Raw genomic sequence first — 21,202 nt, 5'->3', positions numbered from 1 at the left:
GCTGGAAGCTCTAACGGTTTTCAACAAACAAAAAGAGAGTATGCACTGTCCTTACACAGGTATCCTTATAAATATGATTATTTATCACAGACTGTAGACATTTTTTTCCCAACTGACTGTTTGAACTGAGTGTTTAAGTATAGGAAACACACTCAGAAACAGTCAACATTCAGCACAACTAAACACAGGATCACAGAGTCTGCAGGTAAACGTCAGATTGGTTAGCAAAGTGTGTGTACCACAAGCAGAGCTAGCAGCAGCCTTCAGTCCTCCTAGCAGGTTAGCGTCCTCATGCCTGTGCTGGTTCCTCGTTGCTCTGGTGGAGTGGTTATATGTCAGTTTAACCAGACACAGCCTACATACAACTTTATCTACATTTACTAGATCAACATACTGACAAACCACGCCGTGATACCAGATGACATCTGTCACCTGTGCTCCTTTACATCCAGGTTGTAGAGCTTTAGAGCATTATTGCCAGAGCTACAGCTACAGTTAGACACAACATATGACTGTAATTCCAGACCTACAACAACAAAAACATATATTTGTTTAACTGAGTAGTAATTTTGGTGCTAACTAGCGAGGGTGACAATGTTTAATCATTAAGTCGACTACATGTGGACATCATATAGCCTATTTAAACTTGTTTTTTAGTCTTAGTAGTTCTATTATTTTAACTTGTCCAGTTTATCTTGTGATAATAAAATACATATAAAGACATAAAACTGCCTCACCCTCCTAAAATATTCAATAAGTCAAATAAAAAGTGGATCATTTTTTATTTATTTTTTATTTGCACATCATAACAACAATATATGCAATGGAATGTTAAACATTGTGCAGGGGAGGTTAGAAGCCCCAAAAAAGGCTGATGGAAAATACCTTCCCTCTTACTAAACAAAAAGTTACAAGAAGCTCATTTTGAATTCAGTTAAAATATGAAGTGACTGAAGTGTATAATGTCATTATGGGGCATAAAATAAATGTCTGTTAGTAGTCAGACATAAAACAGGACTTAACGCCTACATACTTTTTGCAGCTTATGATCTATGATTTATTCCAGAATAATACAAGAATCTGGTTTTTACATTGGGTTTATACTTAATGAAAGACTTCCTCTCAACTGTCCCCATTGGTCCGCGAGCCGCAGCTTGAGAACCATGTGGCCTAGACAGTAGTAGGTAATGTCTGTGGTCCTTTTTAGACTCGCGGCTTTGGGCTGCATGTCGCGGAGAGCTGGAATGTTTGGAGCGCTTCCGTCTCATCAGTGTGTCTGTCAAACCGGGCGCGAGGCACCATCTCTGCCTGTGGCTCTGAGGAATCCCGGGGGGGCTCCATCTCTGCCGTCTCTCTCCTGTCACACACTGCGTGTCCACTTAAACCCGCGGGCCGAGCCATGAAGAACGAGCAAAGCTGCGTGGAGACAGCAGCAGATCTCCGCGAGGTCAAAGATCTGCTCCACAAACTGGCGCGCGGAGGAGAAGATGCGCCGGAGAAGCAGGACGAGAGCAAATACGTGGATTTGGACTTAGTGGACGTGAAGAAATGTGGCTTAAAACTGGAGAAAGACTGTGGAGCTGATGATAAAAACCAAATGTCTGTCTTTGTTAACAGTGACGGCCCCGAAGCTTCGCGCGCAACGGAGCCAAAGTGTGCCATAAAAACTGAGATTGAAAGTGAGAAGAAGGATTCTTTCAAAGATGAGAAGTATACTGAAGATGTTGTGGGGGATCTCTATCATCACATATCTTCAACAGATCCTTCGGTCGTTAAAGCAAAGTCAGAGGATTGCTTCAACTCCGGAAACAAAAGCGAGCGCGCCATTACGCAACCAGAGGAATCCCAAAGAGAAAAGGAGACATACCCACAGAAAGAAGAGGAGTTACACTGCAGTGATAATTATCTGAGCGGGAGGAGTGAGTCTGATGACTTAGAGGAGGATGATGATGTTAGTTTGGTGCTTTCAGATGACAGTGGCCCGTGCGTAACGGAGGACGAGTCCCACTACATTACCACTCACGAGATCCAGCTCACGGAGCTCTCTGACCACGAGGGGGACTACGACCTCGGGGTGGGCTCCTCCACCAGCTGGGACATCGAGGATGACAACCAGCAGGTGTACTCTTTTGTCGATTATGCCTCATTTGATGGTGATGGAGCGGCGGCGGGGCAGAGGGGGGACGGTCGCCAGCCGAGCACTCAGGACGCAGCAACAGTCAGCACTCTGCTTGAAAGTGATCCGTGCGACTTGGCCAAGTTTACCAGCTCTGATGAGAGTGTGTCAAAGCCCCCGCAGGAGCAGCAGCAGGGCAGTGGCAACAGTGCTGGGCAGATCCACCTGTCAATCAGAACCACTTCTCGAGCTATAAATGACCCCAGCAACATCCAAGAACAGAAAAATATTCTTTATCATGCCAGGCGCGCCGGGGACGTGAGTCGCTATGTGTTTAGGGGAGTTGATGGGAAGGCTGAGACGCTGTGTGATAGGGCGAAGTGTTTCATAGCCGCGCCCGGACGCTTACACTTTGGCCGCAAATTGAGGGGAAAAGAGGTCAACGAGCACTCCAGCGGTGCGTCCAGCGCTGTCAGCGAGCTGGACGACGCTGACAAGGAGGTGCGCAATCTGACAGCCAAAGCCTTCAAGAGCCTGGCGTACCCTTACTTTGATGCCATTAATTTCAGCACCTCCAGCGAGTCCTCTGCATCAGAGCATGGCTTGGGGATCAACAGATGGTCCACGTTTGTCGACCTGAAATATGGCAACATGTCACGGGGACTGGACCCCAGTGTAGTTTCACAACAAAACCCAACGGCATCTTTTGAAATAGCCAACAATGTAGACAGCAGAGGGTATAAAGGTATGGCACTTGCAAGCATCAAACCGGCCACCAACAAGATCTTCACCCTGAATGGGAATCCCCACAGTGCGTCGTCATCAAAGAAAATCGAGCTGATGGGGAAATTCAGTCAGGGCCACAGTGGGGTGATCAGACTAACAGAGACTCTGAATTTCCGCTGTAATGTCAAATCTGGAATGTCTGAGGGAGAAAGGCGCACTAACTTTGCACAAAATACTGAAGGATCACGTTCCACAGATGAAGTTACCAACAGTTTGCCAAGCAGCCAGAGGAGAGGGGCCAGCAAGCCTCCCTCTAACACCATGGAAGACACACACAAGAAGGCCATATTCGCCTCCAGCTTGCTCAAAAATGTGATTTCTAAAAAGATGCAGTTCGAGCAGGAGCGCAAGATGGAACGAGGGGAGATATGTGAGCCGCATCAGACGCCTTCCCCGAGCTTTGTGCACCCAGACAGCGACAGCTACAGGGGGAAGGGGAGCAGGGAGCTGCACAGACAGAGCTCCAAGTTTTCAGAGTGCAGCTCTGACTACGCCATAATGTGCGTGGATGACTTGGGGGACTTCATTGACAGCGGCTCATGTGATACTAAGAGCGACTCCCGGAGACAGGACCTGGCTGCTCCCGCACCAGAAACTAATTTGGAGACGACAAATGAAGCTGGAATCGATACTAAAAGAGGCGCATTGGAAGCGTCCAAAAGCACGCTGCTTCGCAGCCAAAATAGCGCATTCAGATGTTGGAAGGAAGGGGAGGTAGAGTTTCAAAAGGATCATAAAAACGATAAAACTCTAGGGGACAGGCAGCCTTCAGCTCGCAACAAAGAAGGCGAGGAGGATACGTACTCGTCGGGCGGCAACAAACTGATTAAAATGTCACATTTGTTTGTGCCAAGTATCCAACTGCTGTCAAGTGACGGAGAAGAGGGGCAGCAGCTGCAGGGCAGGAGTTATTCTCCATGTGAGGACAGAGAAGGAAAACTGTGCTCGGACAACACACTTTACATCGCAGACTCCAGGAGTGTGGTCACATCGAAATCTCCAGAAATCAAAATTAACTTAAGGAGCGTCAGAGACAATAAAACTGAGCCGTTCAGCGTCTCCAAGCTGCGCGCTCCTAATATAGGCTGTAACCCAGCCAGCCTCAGAACAGATGACTTCAAATGCCAGGCTCTGACTGCAGCTCTGAAGGGTGAGTGCTCGGATAAAGTGCCGCATTTCATGGTGAGAGACATTAGAGATAATAAAGGGAAGCTGCAGACGCCCATTCACCAAGTGAGAGACGTGCGTAAACTCGTTAAAAGCTCCTACCACTTTGTTTCTCTGGATAACAACGAAAACAAATCCGCTGCTGACAACCAATCAGAGCAGAAGAAGCAAATGCCCTATCGAAATCTCAACTCTGTTTCCCCTATAGTGATAAAATGTCAGTCTGTGAACACAAACAGTAACGGGAAACAAGAGGTATCACAACAAGAGCCGCTGGACTTGGACAGGTCGTCTCCAGAGGGCGCTGTAAGTGCTCATCTGCAAAGGGCAGCAGGGAGAGCACCAAACACCTCTTCAGAGGGGGGCACTGGGTTGAAAGTCGAGAGCAAAGCAGCTTCAAAGAGGCAGGAGAAACCATCAGATATCACAGAGAAGAAACCTGAATCAAAGATGTCAAATCTGGGGGCTTTGGAGAAACTCCAGGCTGCTGTGAAAACCATGGAGCAGCTCTACGTGTTTGAAAGGAATGAATGGAAGAGGAAGAACGAGCCCCGGCCTCTGATGGACAGCCATGTTCTCTCAATGATCACCAGCGAGGGGCTCGGAGTACCGGAGGACGAAGAAGCCAGAGGGTCCATCATGGAGAGGCCGGCCAGAAGAGACTCCTACCCCAACGCTGACAGGACTCCACCAGCAGTAGCGGCGTCCCCCAACCTGCTGAGGCGAGACGACAGAGCTTTTCAGACTCACGGCAGCCGTGATGACAAGCTATTTGCCAAGTCCATGAAAGCCACCGCCAACGCCACAGGGAACAAGAACATGTTTAGTCCCAGCTCCAACCTTAAGCCTTCAACAACAAAGACGCCCCAGCCAAACACCACCACACAATCACCCTTTAACACCAAAAGCTTCACCCCAAAGTCCCCCAAACTGCCTGTGTCCTTAAAGAGCAAGCAGACGAAGCAGGGTGGACACGAGGAAGCTGAATTTAGGAGGACAGAAAAGTCCTTCCAAGACTTCTTGGGTACCGACAACGAGAACTACTTTACTATCCCGCTCAAGTCTCCTGCTGGCCCCAACAAACCGGTCTCTTCTGCTGATAAAACCTCAGTGTACACATTCACCCCAATGACACATCCAGCGGCACCTTCAGGACAGTCTGGTTCCAGCACCAAGAGCCATGGAGACCGCAACCAGTCCCCGAAACGCACCAGCATTGTCATGGAGACACGATCACCTGAGATCCCTCCAGCAACCATCTACCACTCCATGCCTCTGGGTATGACTGCGAATCAGCCACAGTTGTACTGCTTTTCACCTGCAATCACACCAGCTCCCACTCTGGACCCGTTCCAGGCCACCCAGAGAAAGATGCTCCTGGATCCCACTACTGGGAACTACTACCTGGTGGACACTCCTGTGCAGCCAACCACAAAGCGTCTCTTTGACCCTGAAACAGGCCAGTATGTGGACGTGCCAATGCCGCAGCCTCCTATGACCCCAGTTCCCATGCCAATGTCACCTTTGGCGCTCAGTCCAGGAGCGTTTGGACACACCTACATGATCTACCCGGGCTTCATGCCAACGCCATCAGTGATCCCAGCGAGGACGCTGGTGCAGTCCCAAATGTCGATGCACTCAGAGGCTGACAGCGTGGACAAAGCATCGTCTCAGCAGACAGAGGGTCTGTACATGGAGAGTCCTTTCTACATGGCGACAGGAAAGTCTCCCCACATGGCGTCTGGGATTCAACAGCATGTTGGTGCCCCCCCTGCCGCCACCAGCAGGCCAATGCAGGGCTTCTCCAGCGCCAAGCAGCCGGTCATCAGCATCACCTCCCAGCAAGGGCCCCGGATCATCGCCCCGCCCTCGTTTGATGGGACCACCATGAGCTTTGTGGTGGAGCACAGATGAGTGGCAGCCTACCTGGACAGGTGAGTAGATCTGAGTGTTTCTGTTCATCAGATATGAGGGGGTTTGGGTGGTGGTGCGGTCTAGGTTCATATAAGTTCAGTGTACAGTGCCATGAAGGTCAACTCCGCTATCACACTGGAAGACAACATGAAACATTTTACAAAACATACAAACATTTAACCAAACGCAGAAACATTGCATAAATTGCAAAAAATAATACTAATCCAATGCAGAGGCAAAACAAAACAAAAAATTTAAATAAACAAAACATATAAAAACATTTCACAAAAAGACTATACATTTTATGAAATGGAAAAAATAGCAAAAACGATAAAAACTCTCACAAAAAGGATTTTAAAATTGCATTTTATTACATTTTCTTGCGTGTTATTAAGTATTTTTGTGTTTCTATTAATGTTTTTATGGTTTGGATATGTTTTAGAGTTTCATGAAATATTTTTTTTATATTTTAAGATATAATACTTTGTTGTTTGTGAATCGTTTTGACGTTATATACTGTAATAGGTTTTTGAAGTTCAATAATTTTTTTTCTTTTGTGCGGTAGACCCTCAGGGCCACCGTATGCTAGGATCCTTAACATCATCAAAATTACCAAAACTATTTGATAAATCTTGGTAAAAACAAAAGAGTCCTGCATTAAACTTTGTCTTTGGTAAGAATAACCAAAGACAAATAAATCAAATTCTGAAAAGGTAAATTATCAGCCTGAGACTCGTTTAAGATGAAAGTAAAACTGGTTTTATGAAAGCACACAGGGCTGATAGTTTTGGGGGTTATATTCGGTCTTATTGGCATAATGAGACACTTCCATGGTCTATTTCTGCTGTAATGTCACACATGAAGGAAACTTGAGAAGCCTGAGTGCTTTTCAGACTCACTAGGTTGCTCCAGTAATCTGGATATGGTTATCTGGTCGCACCGTGGGTAAAAATGTTTGACTTTGGTGTGACAAGAAAATCACATGACATTAATTTACTACGGGTCCTACGTCCTGATGGTGCTGATTCATTTAATGCTGTTATGATCTCTCCACCATTTTGCTTTTTCTCATGTTTCAGATTTGTTGCTCATATGGAAGATTTGAATTTAAATGTTTAGTACTGTCGGTTTCGTTGATCAAAGTTTGTGTTTTATATCCAAAAAGGGTACAAAATTAAATGTAACACATGAAACAAAGCATTCATTATGGAAAAAATGACAAATACTGCACAATAGTCTGCTCCCATATTCAATCATTATTTTACCATCGTGTGACTATTTGGACCTGAGCGTGGAAGCAAAATAATTCAGTATTCCTGTAAGCTAGGTGTATTTTAACGTTATTTCACTCTGCTTCTAATTATTTCAAATTATTGTTGTAGAATTTATCACTTAGTACTAAAATGTTCATCATTTTTAAACGTACAAAGCTTTAGAGACAGTATTATAACAAAGTCCAATCTGTACAGAGAGCCAAAGTGGACAAAATGTATCAAATGAGGAATACACGAAACAAAAAAGTCAAATAACAAAATTTTTGAAATGCATAAATATTAGTGATGTGAAGATTAAGCAATTCATATATATACACCAGAGCAGCTGTGTGTGGATGCAGTTTTGAACCGAAATCCTGATGCATCGGTTATTAAATTTCTGCATCAGTAAAATCTGATCGACTCAGGATTAAATGTTCTGTGCATTAATGTAACAAACCCAATAATGTGACTATTTTCTTTAGATCAATGTTACGTTACTATGCCTGGCTGGGCATACACTCACCCAACCTAACAATTCGTGACAAAAACAAGCACCTCTGGTAGATGTTGTTTGGATGTAGTTGCCCCAAAGGGTTTCACTACAGACATTACAGTTCGTTTAGTGGCTACTGGCTGAAGACTTTCGAGTCATTTTGACCCCACATGTTAAAATAGAACCCCAGATTTTTTTACACAGCAGTATTACTTTATTTATTTATTTATTTACAGATATTTTTTTATTACAAGAATGCCCCTGTTCATACAAAATATTGCTGTGGGTTGACTTTAAAAGGGTCAATTTTGAAATATTTTATCATATATTAATTTCATTTTTGTCAATTTAAAAAAAAAAAAATTAATTCCTTTAACAATAAATATTTTTTTCATTTTGTCTCCATAGAAGCTTTTACCCAACCTTAGAGAAGCAGTATGAATGGGCGCTGGTGTGGCTCAGCAGTTAAATCACCCCACAGGTACAGACGCTGTAGTCTGAAGCGGGTTGTTGGGGTTAGGTTGCAACCTGCAGCTCTAGTTCCATGTCATTCCACACTCTCTCTTTTCAGTTTCTTCTTCTGTACGCTGCTCTGTCTCTAATTTAAAGGCATCAAAGCCAAAAAATGAAGATAAATGAACTAATTAAAGCAGTGTACACAGGGACGATTCTAAAAAATGATTGACATTGCGCATTCTTGGGCTAAGGTGGCAAATTTAAATAATGTGGAAGTGTCAGGTGATCAGTCTGACAGTCTACAGACCATTTAACGCAAAATTCAAGCAGAATATAAAAATGAAAACATATCACTGTCCTGACTTTTGCGAAACAACCATCCGGTTGTTGGTGCGAGATGAATGAATTTAAATTTAAACACCATAAAGCTCTCTAAAAAGATCTCCCCTCCGATTTGACGTATGAATTGCTACTTCACGAAACCTCACTTGATGGTACTAATGACATTAATTTGCCATGAATCAGGTATTGTTTCCCAATGTGTGTTACCCAGTGATTCACAACACTAGCAATAGCACTGTAAAAAGCTAAGCTTTGGGTAGGAAAACTACAGAGCCCCTGAAGTCCTGTCAAGGTGATTGTTTTTATTTTGTGCACGAAATAGAAGAAGTCAGTTTGGAAGCGGTGTAAAGTGGCCTTTCTCGGCAGGTGTAAAATAAACATTCTCTTTTCGCTCCAACACGCCACTTGTTCAGATTTTACAGAAGCACATGAAGTCTCTCATCGTCACCTTTGTGACATTAATAAGATAAAGAAAACGCTTGAACACATACATCTAGCTGACTGTGGGTTCATGTCACCTCAGAGATGGGTGTTGTAGCTGTGATTGAGCTAATGCAGCAGAACATAGTGAGCCGGAGTTACTCTACAGCAAATCCATACCATCACAAAAGTGTTTGTGTAGTAAAATGGTGTTAGGCTATTTGTATTTAAAGCAACATTGTTTTGTATTCAATTCTTTAATCATTTGATGCCATTCATCATGCATGACAAAGGAAGAGACACGACGGGATTGTAGAGTTTGCAGCTGAGCATGTCAGCAAGTTAGTTCGAGCGGTCTGATCCGACAGCAGAGATGTAGAGGATTATGCTAACATCTCTTCATTAGCTAGGTGTGTGAATGTGAGCGTGTGCTGCGTGTTGGACATAGCACTTGTGCTGTAGTAAAAGGTCAACCAATGGCAGGTATTTGTTATTGTATACACGGGCGGCTTCAGCTGCTGCTGGACATCAAGAGGCAGCCTGGCAGGTCAGAGTCGTAGCAGGGTCAGCTGGCTTTTTATAGGAGCAGTCATTTAAAGACAGAGAGAGTGAGAGGCCAGGTTCACATGGCCTCCCATCAGCAATTACATAAACACAGCCTGCAACATGGCAGCACAACGCTGCAGCTGTGATGTGGGCGATCATTTGGAGTTCCCCTTCTCATCTGAGATTCAGACGCGCATACTGAAGGGCTCAGTTGTGTTTATAAAGTAAACAGATATTCTGATGGAGAGACGTTGGAGAAATTGACTTTGGAGTGGAAATTATTCTCCCAAATTTTTTTAGAACACAACTTTCGAACCCATTGGCTAATGATTGGTGGTGATAAATACCTCTTTAGCCAGCGATTAGTAGCTTTCCTCGCCATCTGCTGCATTGTTTTTGGTCCACTTAGCAACTTGAGAAGTGACTGTGTGTTCAGATTTTAAAAAAGACAAAATTCAGCCCTCCAGATACAGTATGTCTGCAACCAAAGAACAGTTGATTCTTGGTTCATTACATCCTCCAAAGCAGCTCCAGTTTACTCGTTTGTGGTAGGTCTCAGTTTCACTGTAAACAGTAAGTTCCACAGAGGCTTCACTCTGGCTTCTTTCAGCGGTATGAACCTGAAACAGGAAGCGGTGTTCTTGTGATGTTCTTGTAATTAACGGGTCTTAAGCATGCTGAAATAACAACACCGTGATGCAGATTTGTCAAAAGCCAAGCTTTGTCAGGTCTGTCGTCCAGAGGAGAAGAAAACTGCATTTACAATGTTTGTTTGTTGAATGGAGGTCTATGAAAGAGTATTAGAGACACAGACTGTTTTCCTGCTGACACCTGATTGGTCAACACCACTCAGACTACAGAGACCAGAAAACTTCCCAAACTAAAACACAGGTTCCCATCTCCAGATCTTTCATATTTATGTAGGCTTTGTCAACTGAGAGTCAAATAAATGTGCAAAGTCAGGTCCAGAACCCCTGATGTAACCGCAATTTCTCTTTCTTAAGTCATTTGATTTTTTAGTAGAAGAGAAACTGTACCTCTAAAGGTTTAAAAGAGTACAAACAGTTTGCATCTATGAAAAAAAGTTGAAGCTATGGATTGGTAAGAGACAACACCTAGCTGGTTGTGTCATACCTGAGATGCCACACAGACACGCACAGGGACATAACTTGGTGTTCAAGTTTTTCTTCCAAAGAAATAAATCAAATCCTTCAATGTTCATTAACATCAACACTAAGTGATTAGTTCCCAAAGGTAAACTCTGAGTGTGTAACTGGGTTGATTTTTAGGCACAGAGCACGTTTTGAAAAAAACAAATAAAGACATGAAGGAAAACAGTTGTATGTGTCTGGTACTGAGGTTCAAATATTGGCTAATGATAGAACGCTAATAATCTTAAAAAAAAACAGCTTTGTAAAGTTTTTTTTCATCCTGAGCATAATTCACCTTGGAGACCTGTCAAAGCTTCAAATACAGTGACTGAAATTACCGTGCCATGTCTCCTAATCACGTGACTCCTTGACTGACATTAGATTTGCTGGCAGTGTTGTTGATACTAAACTTGATCTACAAGTTCATATCCTGTAACAAGATGTAACAACATCCTCATACCAACACGTTTCTTTGTTTTCTGCTTTAGTTCCGTCTTGATAAATCTCCCTTCAGAAGCCAGATGGCACCTCGTGATGTGCGTCTTGAAATGTGTAATAAAGTTTTAACATTTCTTGGTGAATTTTCAATTAAAAAAACAAAAAACAGGCAAAATACGGAGAGATTACAACGTACCGTAAAATTCAGTATTTAAGATGCACTTTTAACACGTTTTTTATCAACCAAAAGTGAGCTGTGAGGTTGGTGGTGGGAGGTCAGTCTGCACCTCACAACTATCAGTGGTAGGCCGAGCTTAACTAGCGTGCTGCTAGCTTGAATGACAATAAAAACAGATGGCACTAGAGAAAGCTAAACAGCTGCACAGAAAATGCACTTTACTGGATACAATGCTGACAGACCTCCATGAACGTTTTCAGATATGCTGGAAAAGTTGCTTTTTATCCCACCATTACATCGCAGGAGGGTCTCAGATTCTGTGTGTGTGTGTGTGTGTGTGTGTGTGTGTGTGTGTGTGTGTGTGTGTGTGTGTGTGTGTGTGTGTGTGTGTGTGTGTGTGTGTGTGTGTATGTGTGAGTGTATGTGTGAGTGTGTGTGTGTGTGTGTGTGTGTGTGAGAGAGAGAGAGAGAGAGAAAGAGAGAGAGGTGCTAACAAAAATACAAGCTGTGATGAAAACATTGAAACTATTCTGTCTATTTTCAAATTTCAATGATGCAGTCATTTGCATTTTTTATGAAACCATGAAAAGTTATAGCACAGCACAGACTTTGAGCCGCCATTTTTTTTGTTTTTTGGCGTCAAAAAGCAGAGGATGATGAAAAAAGATGAGATTACATTTGAGAAGGAACAATGGATTGCTTTTCAAACAAGCCTCCATAATGCAAAGGAGTCTTTTATACATAACCCACACTATAATTAAAATTTAAACACATGTCAGCCCTGGATTTCTGTTTATGAATTACTGATCATGAAAGAAAAAGTGCCACTGATTATAAAACATACTGGTTACATAAAGCAGTGTACAGTACCTGTGAAACAATAACAGAGGATTGTTTTGGCGTAAACTCACCTGTACCTGGTTGGTATTCGTGACAAAGCACTTACAAGAATTGATGTGGAATACCTCCCACCGCCTGACTACAAAAATATGAACCAGGAAACAGAGTTCATTCTTGGTGTTTCTCACTGAGGACAGACATGTTCACGGGATGCCAAATTACAACTTCCACTGACTAGAAGACATCAGGAGTGTAGGGAATACCTGAGTCCAGCCACTTCGACCTGTTGCTACAAAGGAGCTGAGAAACCAAACAAGGACTTACAAATGATGGCTACTCCTGATGCGAACATGGATTTTTTCTGCTCAGTCTGTCACAACATCTTCCAAAGTCCTGTTGTGCTGTCATGCAGCCACAGCTTCTGTAAAGACTGTGTGAAGCGATGGTGGGCAGGTAAACAAATTTTACTGTGTCCTCTGTGTAAAGTGAAATCTCCAACAGCTAACCCGCCCAGTAACTTAGCCTTAAAAAACCTGTGTGAATCCTTCTTACTGGAACTCTCTCTGGAGGAGAAGGCCGCAGCGAGGTCTGAGGATCTCTGCAGCCTGCACTCAGAGAAACTGAAGCTCTTCTGTCAGGACCATCAGCAGCCACTGTGTGTTGTCTGTCGAGATTCAAGAGCACACACCAACCACAAATTCAGTCCCATTGAAGAGGCTGCAGAGGACTACAAGAAGGAGCTAAGGCAACAACTGATGACCTTACAGGTCAAAGTGGAGCACTTCGCTATTGTCAAAATGAACTGGGATCAAACAGAAGAGCATATCAGGGCCCAGACTCAAACCACAGAGAGTCAGATTCGGGAGGAGTTTAAGAAACTTCATCAGTTTTTAGAGGTGGAAGAGAAGGACAGGGTCTCTGCTCTGAGGAAGGAGGAGGAGCAGAAGATTGTAACGATAAGGATGAATATTCTGACTCTGAGCAGACAGATAGACTCTCTTTCAGACACCATTAAAAGCACAGAGCAGGTGCTGAAGTCTGGAAGTGTCCCTTTCCTGCAGAACTACAAGGCAGCAGTTGAAAAAGTCAAGCAGCGCCCCCCTGAGGATCCCCAGCTAGGCCCAGGAGTTCTCATAGATGTGGCCAAACACCTGGGCAACCTGACCTGCAACATCTGGAACAATATGTCACAGTTGTTTACGTACTCTCCTGTGGTTCTGGATCCAAACACTGCAGGATCTACCATTCTTGTGTCCAAGGATCTAAAAAGTCTGAGATACAAAGAGAAAGCGAGCTGGCTCCCGCAGAACCCAGAGAGATTTGAGCTCTACTCGACGGTCCTTGGGTCCAAGGGCCTCGACTTGGGGGCTCACATGTGGGATGTTGAAGTTGAAGGTGCTGTAGACTGGACTGTGGGTTTGATAAGAGAGTCTGTGCTGAGGAAAGGAGACATTCCCACAGGATACTTTGGGCTACAGTTCTGCGATGGTGTGTACAAAGCATCCTACCCACCATTTACAGATGAAGTGATCCCCGTACAGAAGCAGCTGCAAAGGATCAGAGTAGAGTTGAACCATCAAGATTTCCAACTCTGTCTGGCTTTCTTTGATCTGGATACAACCCAACACATTTACACCTTCGTTCTCCCCGTCAGTGGGCGTGTGCTTCCCTTTTTTAACACGGTTAGTACAAATCCAGTGAGCATATTACCAGAGATAGTTAATGTAAAGTTACACATATAGATATTAGTAGAGCCTCTGGACACCTAATTGGGAAAAACCCTCTCAGCATGTGAATGTGGTCGTACAAACATGCTCCTTTTCTGCAACAGCATCTCCAGTTTGTGTTTATGAAGGTTTATCACCCCAAGGTTATTTTACCTAATCATTCAAAAGTCTGTCATATTTGATTTCTTATACACACTTGTGCTGTTTCAAGCAAGATTTCCAGAGGCCTCAGTGATTATGAGGACAGTGATTATGCAAAAAGTCCTACAGTACACAGAAACCATGATTCATTGTTCCTGTTAACAAGTCTTAAGGTAGTTGGTTGGTTAGGGATGAGCACCATACGGAAAAATTAGGGCCACTGGAAAGAAAAGGGCAGTGAAATTTTTGTGATGTGATATTTGATTTTTATTCTGAGATTTAAGTCATAATATTGACTTTTTTTCCTCATAATTCTGAAATAATTCTGAGATTAAAAGTTAGAATTCCGTGAAAAAAGTCTTAATTCTGAGATCAAAGTTAGAATTCTGAGATCAAAGTCAGAATTCCAAGTTTGAGGTTAGAATTCTACCATTAAAGTAATTTATTTTACACCTTTTAAGCATTTATTTTGCTCGCCAGTCCTCCAAATAGTTTTTTCAGTGGCCTTAAAGCTCTTCTGTTGCTCCATATATCCCGATCTAAGTTTTAAAATATGTAGAGGAACTTTCTAATTTAATGAGTAGCAAAGGCTTTTCTAAAATTCCTTTTTCCCTTAAATCTTAAGTTATCATTTAGCTGTTATAAAGGTTAATATTGTATGACACTGTCTATAATGTGGTGAAGATTGAATAATCTTATGTTAATCTTATGCTAACCCAAGTCATATATTTTAAGTGCTTCAAGTTGTACCTGTTGATCTGAATCCCTGAAAACATTTGTGCCCATCAGCTGATGTTTACCTGCCGGCACATTATGGCCTGAGATTTTTCATCAGTGTCATCAGTGGGTAGAGTATCAGCAGTGGGAGGGACATGTTTGCACACCTGTTGCTATTTCTAGAAAATTGGTGGAGGTTCCAGTAAACAGGAAGCTGAGCATAAGGAGGAGTTTTAGACAAATGTGTGTTTATTTTTAGTCTTTGGTTTATCACGTTTGCCTTTTTGAAAAAAGAAAAAGAAACTGTTGTTTTCATGGATCTATTTCTATAACATTAATACCAATTATATTATGGAGTACTGTACTCACAATATGTCAATGGTTGTTTGAATGTGTGATTATATGAGGTTATAATAAACATCATTCTGTTGTATCATATCAACACTGCCTTTGAGTCAATGTGAACGTTTAACCCACCGATATGGAGGCAAACTCGTGACAAAGGTATGTGAACAGGAAATGTGAGAGAGCATTTGAAGGTTGGTAATCTTTTGTTTGTTTGTAAATAGAAGATAACCACATGTTGAGAAATCAGCCTTGAGGTACTTTACATATACCCACAGGCATTCCTGTGTAGTGTAAATCTTGTGCTGACAATGTTACAATAAATTATTGAGTAAGATCCCTGTTGTGTTTTTATTTGGGGTTGAATGTTGTGTGGAAAAAAGTAATGCATGAACACACCTGCAGATACAGAAAAAAAGGATTTTACTTTGTAGTTTTTCCATCCTCCAGCAGTCTGAATTCAACTGGTTGTTAAAACTCTCCTAACTTTTTACTAAACCAAAGACATAAAATGTCTGTTTTTATGATTGTGTAGAAAAAGTAAGAACTTTAATACAAAATATTGAATTATAAAAAAAAAATCAGTTGAATACAAAAAACAGTTTGTCAGCAGGGGCTGAGCCTGACGTGTCCACCCTAAAATCATAAACTATGATTTGCTGTCTGGCCTTGGAAGGACTTAAATTAAATGAAGCTCTCTTTCTATCTTTGGACCTTCCATTTACTTCTGATTTAGAGTTAAATCTTTTTGAGTTGTTTTATAGATTGTTTTATGAATCAGGCTGTAAACATGTTTATTTCTGCTGTAAAGACTGTCTTTTCTGAATGGGTGTGTATGTGGGGTCGGGGGCTTTTGCAGCAAGCCTCTAGTGGACACTTGAGGAACTGCAGTTTTCATCACTTCCATTTAATTTCTCAAAACCACAAGTTGTCACTTATTCTTGACTCCAAAGTAAATCCACAGATTGAATAATTCTGGACTTTTTGCTCTTTAAATTTGTCATTTATAAACCTCTGACTTAAAGTTGTTAAAAAAAAAGCCATGATCCAAAAGTAGCAGACACATTTATTAAACTCTTATGATTCTTTGAACAGTGATAGAACTGTTTCACTTTCATCTTTCTGTCCTCAAGTGATAATTGTTACTTCTGAATTCACATTTTGTTAAATACAGTATTTTGGTGTTTGAGCTTTTAATGTTAAACTATCTCTTCTTTCTCTTGGTTCCTGACAGGGCTGAGCTCTGAGAGGATGCTGGACTTCTGGATCTCTTCGATCTCATATGTTTTATATATTTATTTTTCGCTCTGGAGATGATGGATCAAGGCTGCTGAGTTAAAGGCCTCATTCACATCGTGCTTCAGGTACAGTAACGTGTACAAGAAGTGTATACAGTTTGTGTTGCTTTGTTAAAGGGTGTAATTCAAAGATACTTCAAGAATAATCAGATTTTAGTTTTTTTTTGTTTTTGCAACACATATTATTTATAACTATCACATGTAGTAAAACAATGTTAGCAGTTAACATGTTTTTCTTTTGTACAGTGTTCATTATGTTCCAAAAGTTTGAAAGTCCGTCTTTGCTTTGACTGAATTAATAACAATAGAATTTTATTCTCATGACGAAGGTTTAAAGGAGCAATACAACTACAAAACATAAATGAGCTCTTCTTCAGTTCATGGAGGTGTGAAGCAATGTGTTAAATTTCATGCCTCCACAACAAAAACAACAAAAAGGGAGGAGCATCAGGAGAGAGGACAGGCTTTTTAACATTTATAAAGGTTGTGGGGTTTTTTATCTTTAGGCCTCAAAACTAGTTGGTTACGTTTGTAAAAAGATTTGGGTGTGGCTTAAAAAATGAAGGTTTTAAACATATACAGTGATATGTTACTTTTTGTTATGCGAGGTATATTACGAAACATAGTTGACAAAAAACATTATATTTAGAAATCAATTATGCTTGGGTTCAAATAAATACTCCTAACAAAGTCTAATAAAAACATAACGTCACTTACAAAAAGGAGCAGCCAAGTTTAGTTTGGAAATTTGATTGTGGTTTAGTTAAGATAAGTAATATAGTTTTATACATACAGTATAAGAATTTCATATGCCACGTAAGCCCCATTTTATCTACATTTGTCGTGCTTTAGCACATTTTCAACTTTGTTAGGTTGGAAAAATATCTGCTCATGTTGAGCTTGACTTAAATATTTTCATCAGCCATGTGCTCTACCCACAGACTGTATAAAACACCAACGTAGTCTACGTGACTTCACCCATTTGTGTCTGAAGCAGGGTTTTGAAACCTATCGTCCACGGGTGCCATATTGGAAATGCTGACTGAACATAACTTTGGTCGATCTAGCAAGTTATGTTGAGGTGGGCTTTGAGAGTTTTCAATAACAGTTACAGTGTGCTCGTCTGTCAGTGAAGTCAGCTGTACCCTTATTTAGGCAAAACTAGTAACTTTAATGTCTCCAAAAATAACGAGTTATATATAATTCCACCCCCTGTACAGTGTGTGCTGATAGAGAAATGAACTATTCATTCTAAACTCATTTTTTGAACCAGACTGTAAACATGTTTATTTCTGCTGTGAAGATCGGCTTTTTTTGAACGGGTGTGTATGTGGTTTCTGGTGATTCCAGAGCCAGCCTCTAGTGGACATTTGAGGAACTGCAGTTTTTAGTACTTCCTTTTTCACGGCTGGGGGTTGCCACTTGCTACTATAAACCTGCGGGGGACTACCATAGGAATAAGCATATGTCTACAATCTGGTACATTTACACGCCCACATTCATAAATGAGCACTGTCCCCTATTCTAAATAAATACAATAAAACTCTACTGCAAATTATGGAAAAGCACTTAGTTTAACTTTGGAAGTTCTGACATTGAAGAATAGAGCAATACCTAAATTTAGTATAATTACGTACGTAGATTACGTTAGATGTGAGAAAAAATGCTACTATGGTGATTTTAAACCCCCAAACTACCTGGTCAAACTGAGATTATGATTTTAGTTTGGGTTTAAAGTGGTCCTGATGTCATGAAGTTATATAAGTACTTATTATTATTACTTCTTATTAGTTTGTTCACGTAAAGGATCTATGTAACTTTCATACGTAAAGAGAAGTTATCTGTGTTACCAAAAGCAGACTACTGACTTTCTACAGGAACACTGTATCCGCCCAGAAAAAAGCATCCCTGTTTACCTTCCATGGTGTTGATTCACTTTTGTTGGCATGTCATTTTAACCGCCTTCACAAGATGCATTGTTCAAAAATAACAAGCATGTGACATATCTCTGTGCACTCTGCAGCTACAGGGTGTGTTAGCAGGCAAAGCAAAGACGGACCCCCAGCATGACTGAATTGTTTCATGTTTTTTTTCATGCATTCTCTTTGTGAGTCAGTATTTTGACCCTCACTGTTTTGTACTTAAATTACTTCACAGATTATGGATCTGCTGGACAGTCCATCCTTCTTCAAAATTCTGCTGAAAATGTTCCTCCTCTGATTTTAAGTTGATTTAACTTTTTCTTTCATGTTCGGAAACTTAGTCTTTTATTCTTTTTTTCATGATAACTGCTGTGTCAAAGTTTCAATAGAAGAGAGCCACTCTTGTGAAAGTGTATTAGTGTTTTTTTATCAAATGTCTCAAAGTAGGAGGTAATATATATTCACATTGATTATAAAGGGTGTGTTGGTGTTTACAGGAAGCTTTATGAGCTGTCCTGCAGCCAGCAACCAGGGGGAGATCTAAAATAGCTGGCTGTTCACTGAGGCTGTTTTCGAAACTGCCTGCTACATACTACCTACGAATGTAGTATGCAGTAGGTACTGCATACTGTATACTGCATACTGCGTCTGAAGATAGTATGTAGTATGACTGTTCTGTTGGATCTGTTCTGCAGGATGCTGGGTCATGCGTCGCTGGATTTCTGGTTTCGGAAAGTGGAAGTAAAAAATGTCCAATCTGATCGTGAAACTGCTTCTTTAGCATTACTTATGATTTAAAAAGTTAAGAAGTGGTTTATATGGAATTTAATAATTCTCACAGCACATAAAATCTGAGCGCCCCTGTCAAAAATGAAAATCTGGAACAAGTGCTGTGCATTGTGGGAAACAGTACGCGAGATTGGTCCGATGCATACTGGGAAATTTTCCAGAATCAGTAAGACATCTAGGTAGTTTTGGCATACTGCAGATTTTGTACTTGTTCACATACTACTGTACATACTGGATTTTGACCAAATCAGTATGTACTACTAGTATAGTAGGTGGTTTCGAAAACAGCCACGGTCTATGACCACAACAGTTAATCCTCTTGTCTTGTTTGTGGTCTTTGCAGCACTTTGTTTTTTCTTGCAGTAGTTTTCAGTTCTGCGCAATAAAGGAAGCGTACAGCATTTTTTAGTTTTTGGAGTTAGATCGTAAAAGTGTAAATATTTCATTCTCAGGTCTCAGGATAAGACCTGGTGTACTGATGTATCGCTGGCTTGTTCTGGGATGTCTTTAAGTCTTGCTAAAGGACACTCAAACAGGGTTTGAGTCCAGAGCAGCCTGCTGCTTTCAAACAGAGAGAGGTTACTGTGATGAAGGTTAAAGAAAGTAGACTGAAGAGATTCAGGGAGGACGTTTTAGACTTTTCGACTGAAGGGACTTTTAAAGAAGTGAAATAGTAAAGTAGGAAAATGTGAGTTTTGTAGGATAACAGGAAATGAAACGATGAAAGCTTGTTTAATTTTTAATTTTTTAAACTTTGATTTATTTTGCAAATGTACAGTCCAGCTCAATTTTCTTTCATGAATACTGCGAGGCATGTTTCATGGAACGTTGGTCAATGTTGGTGAAAATGTAATAAATATGAAACTGTTTTTTGCAGACATGACTTCTAGTATTTTATTTTTCACTCACTGATTGTAGTTAACGCATAACTTTCAAAAGGAAACAGTAAAAAAATCGGAAACTCTTTTGCTTTTCAATATTTTTCCTGCTACCTTAAGAGTAACCAGACGCACTTACATTCACACATAAGGGCAGCTTGAGGGTTTTGGACTGTGGGTGGAAGACACAGTACCAGGAGGGAACCCACGGAGAGAACTTCACACAAAGAGTTAATGATAGATTTGAACCATAAACCTTCGTACTATGAGAGGACAGCGCTAACCACTGCACCCCTGATTTTTGTGCCACTTCCATCAATGATTGAGGCTCTGTTTTTGTTCTGAAAACGGTCTGTTTACGATAATGAAAAATGGTTGAAACTGCAGGTGAGTATGAGACAGGTTCATACCTTGATGCCAGACTGACACACAAAGAGAAGTTACTTGATTTGCAAGTCTGTCTTTCACACATTCAAAAGCACAACAGTTCATTGGCATTAAACTAGGGTAAAGGGGTAAAACATGAACATGTCGCCAGATAGATTTTTAAACATAGTTTAAAAGAAGGACTTAAAGACACGAAGGATTACCATTTCTCCAGCACTTAGGTTTTTGCAGAAAGTGCTAATCAGGAAATATAACAATGCCAATCAGCTTAAAAATGCTAAACAAATATCTAACATATTTTCTCCTCTCAATTTTTTTATAGTCCCAGCCCTCATTCTCTCGTAGACACCTGTGAAAGGCAATGACTGACATTGTCTTGTTGATACAAACTTGATCTACAGGATCAAATGTCATCTCCTGAAACCAGATGTCACAACATCCTCATACCAACACGTTTCTTTGTTTTTGATTTATTCCCTGCTGAATGAATCTCCCAGGAGACCAGTTTCTGGAGTCTAAAATGTTGTCCCATTCTTGCCTGGTTTTCAGCTGCTCCACAGTTCAGGGTCTCCTTTGATGTATTTTGAGTGTCATGATGCTACAAATGTTTTCAATGGGTGCCAAGTCAGGACTGCAGGCAGGCTAGTTCAGCACCTGGACTTTTCTACTACAGAGCCATGCTGTTGTAATACGTGAAGAAGTCATTGTCTGGGTTGCAGTATGTGTTACTCCTAAACCTGTATATATAGTTCAGCATTAATGGAGCCTTCACAGATGTGTAAGCTACCCATGCCATGGACTCTCAGATTTTGGTTCATCAGACCACAGGACAGTTTCCCACATCCCCTCAGTCCATCTGAAACGGGCTCAGGTCTAGAGAGGTCACCGCTGTTTC

General features: G+C 41.3%; 2 protein-coding genes across 3 annotated transcripts; both read left to right on the top strand.

Moving 5' to 3' along the window:
- Positions 1-1,384: 1,384 nt before the first annotated feature.
- c23h4orf54 (chromosome 23 C4orf54 homolog) lies at positions 1,385-18,843 on the top strand. 2 transcript variants are annotated; one of them, XR_004629911.1, is made up of 3 exons: positions 1,385-6,003; positions 16,268-16,397; positions 18,489-18,843. XR_004629911.1 is itself a non-coding variant. In XM_034676215.1 (2 exons), the coding sequence occupies exon 1, from the start codon at positions 1,400-1,402 to the stop codon at positions 5,981-5,983; it is 4,584 nt and encodes a 1,527-aa protein (XP_034532106.1). In that variant the 5' UTR covers positions 1,385-1,399; the 3' UTR covers positions 5,984-6,003; positions 8,141-8,178. The 2 variants fall into 2 exon arrangements, 1 of the variants encoding a protein (XP_034532106.1); XM_034676215.1 differs by lacking the exons at positions 16,268-16,397; positions 18,489-18,843 and adding an exon at positions 8,141-8,178.
- Positions 12,454-14,223, top strand: LOC117807140 (tripartite motif-containing protein 35-like). The gene has a single exon (XM_034676216.1). The coding sequence runs from the start codon at positions 12,454-12,456 to the stop codon at positions 13,843-13,845; it is 1,392 nt and encodes a 463-aa protein (XP_034532107.1). The 3' UTR covers positions 13,846-14,223.
- Positions 18,844-21,202: the final 2,359 nt, after the last annotated feature.

This window comes from Notolabrus celidotus, chromosome 23, assembly GCF_009762535.1.
Source record: "Notolabrus celidotus isolate fNotCel1 chromosome 23, fNotCel1.pri, whole genome shotgun sequence".
Lineage (NCBI taxonomy): Eukaryota > Metazoa > Chordata > Actinopteri > Labriformes > Labridae > Notolabrus > Notolabrus celidotus.
This window is presented reverse-complemented; position numbering and strand designations above follow the sequence as displayed.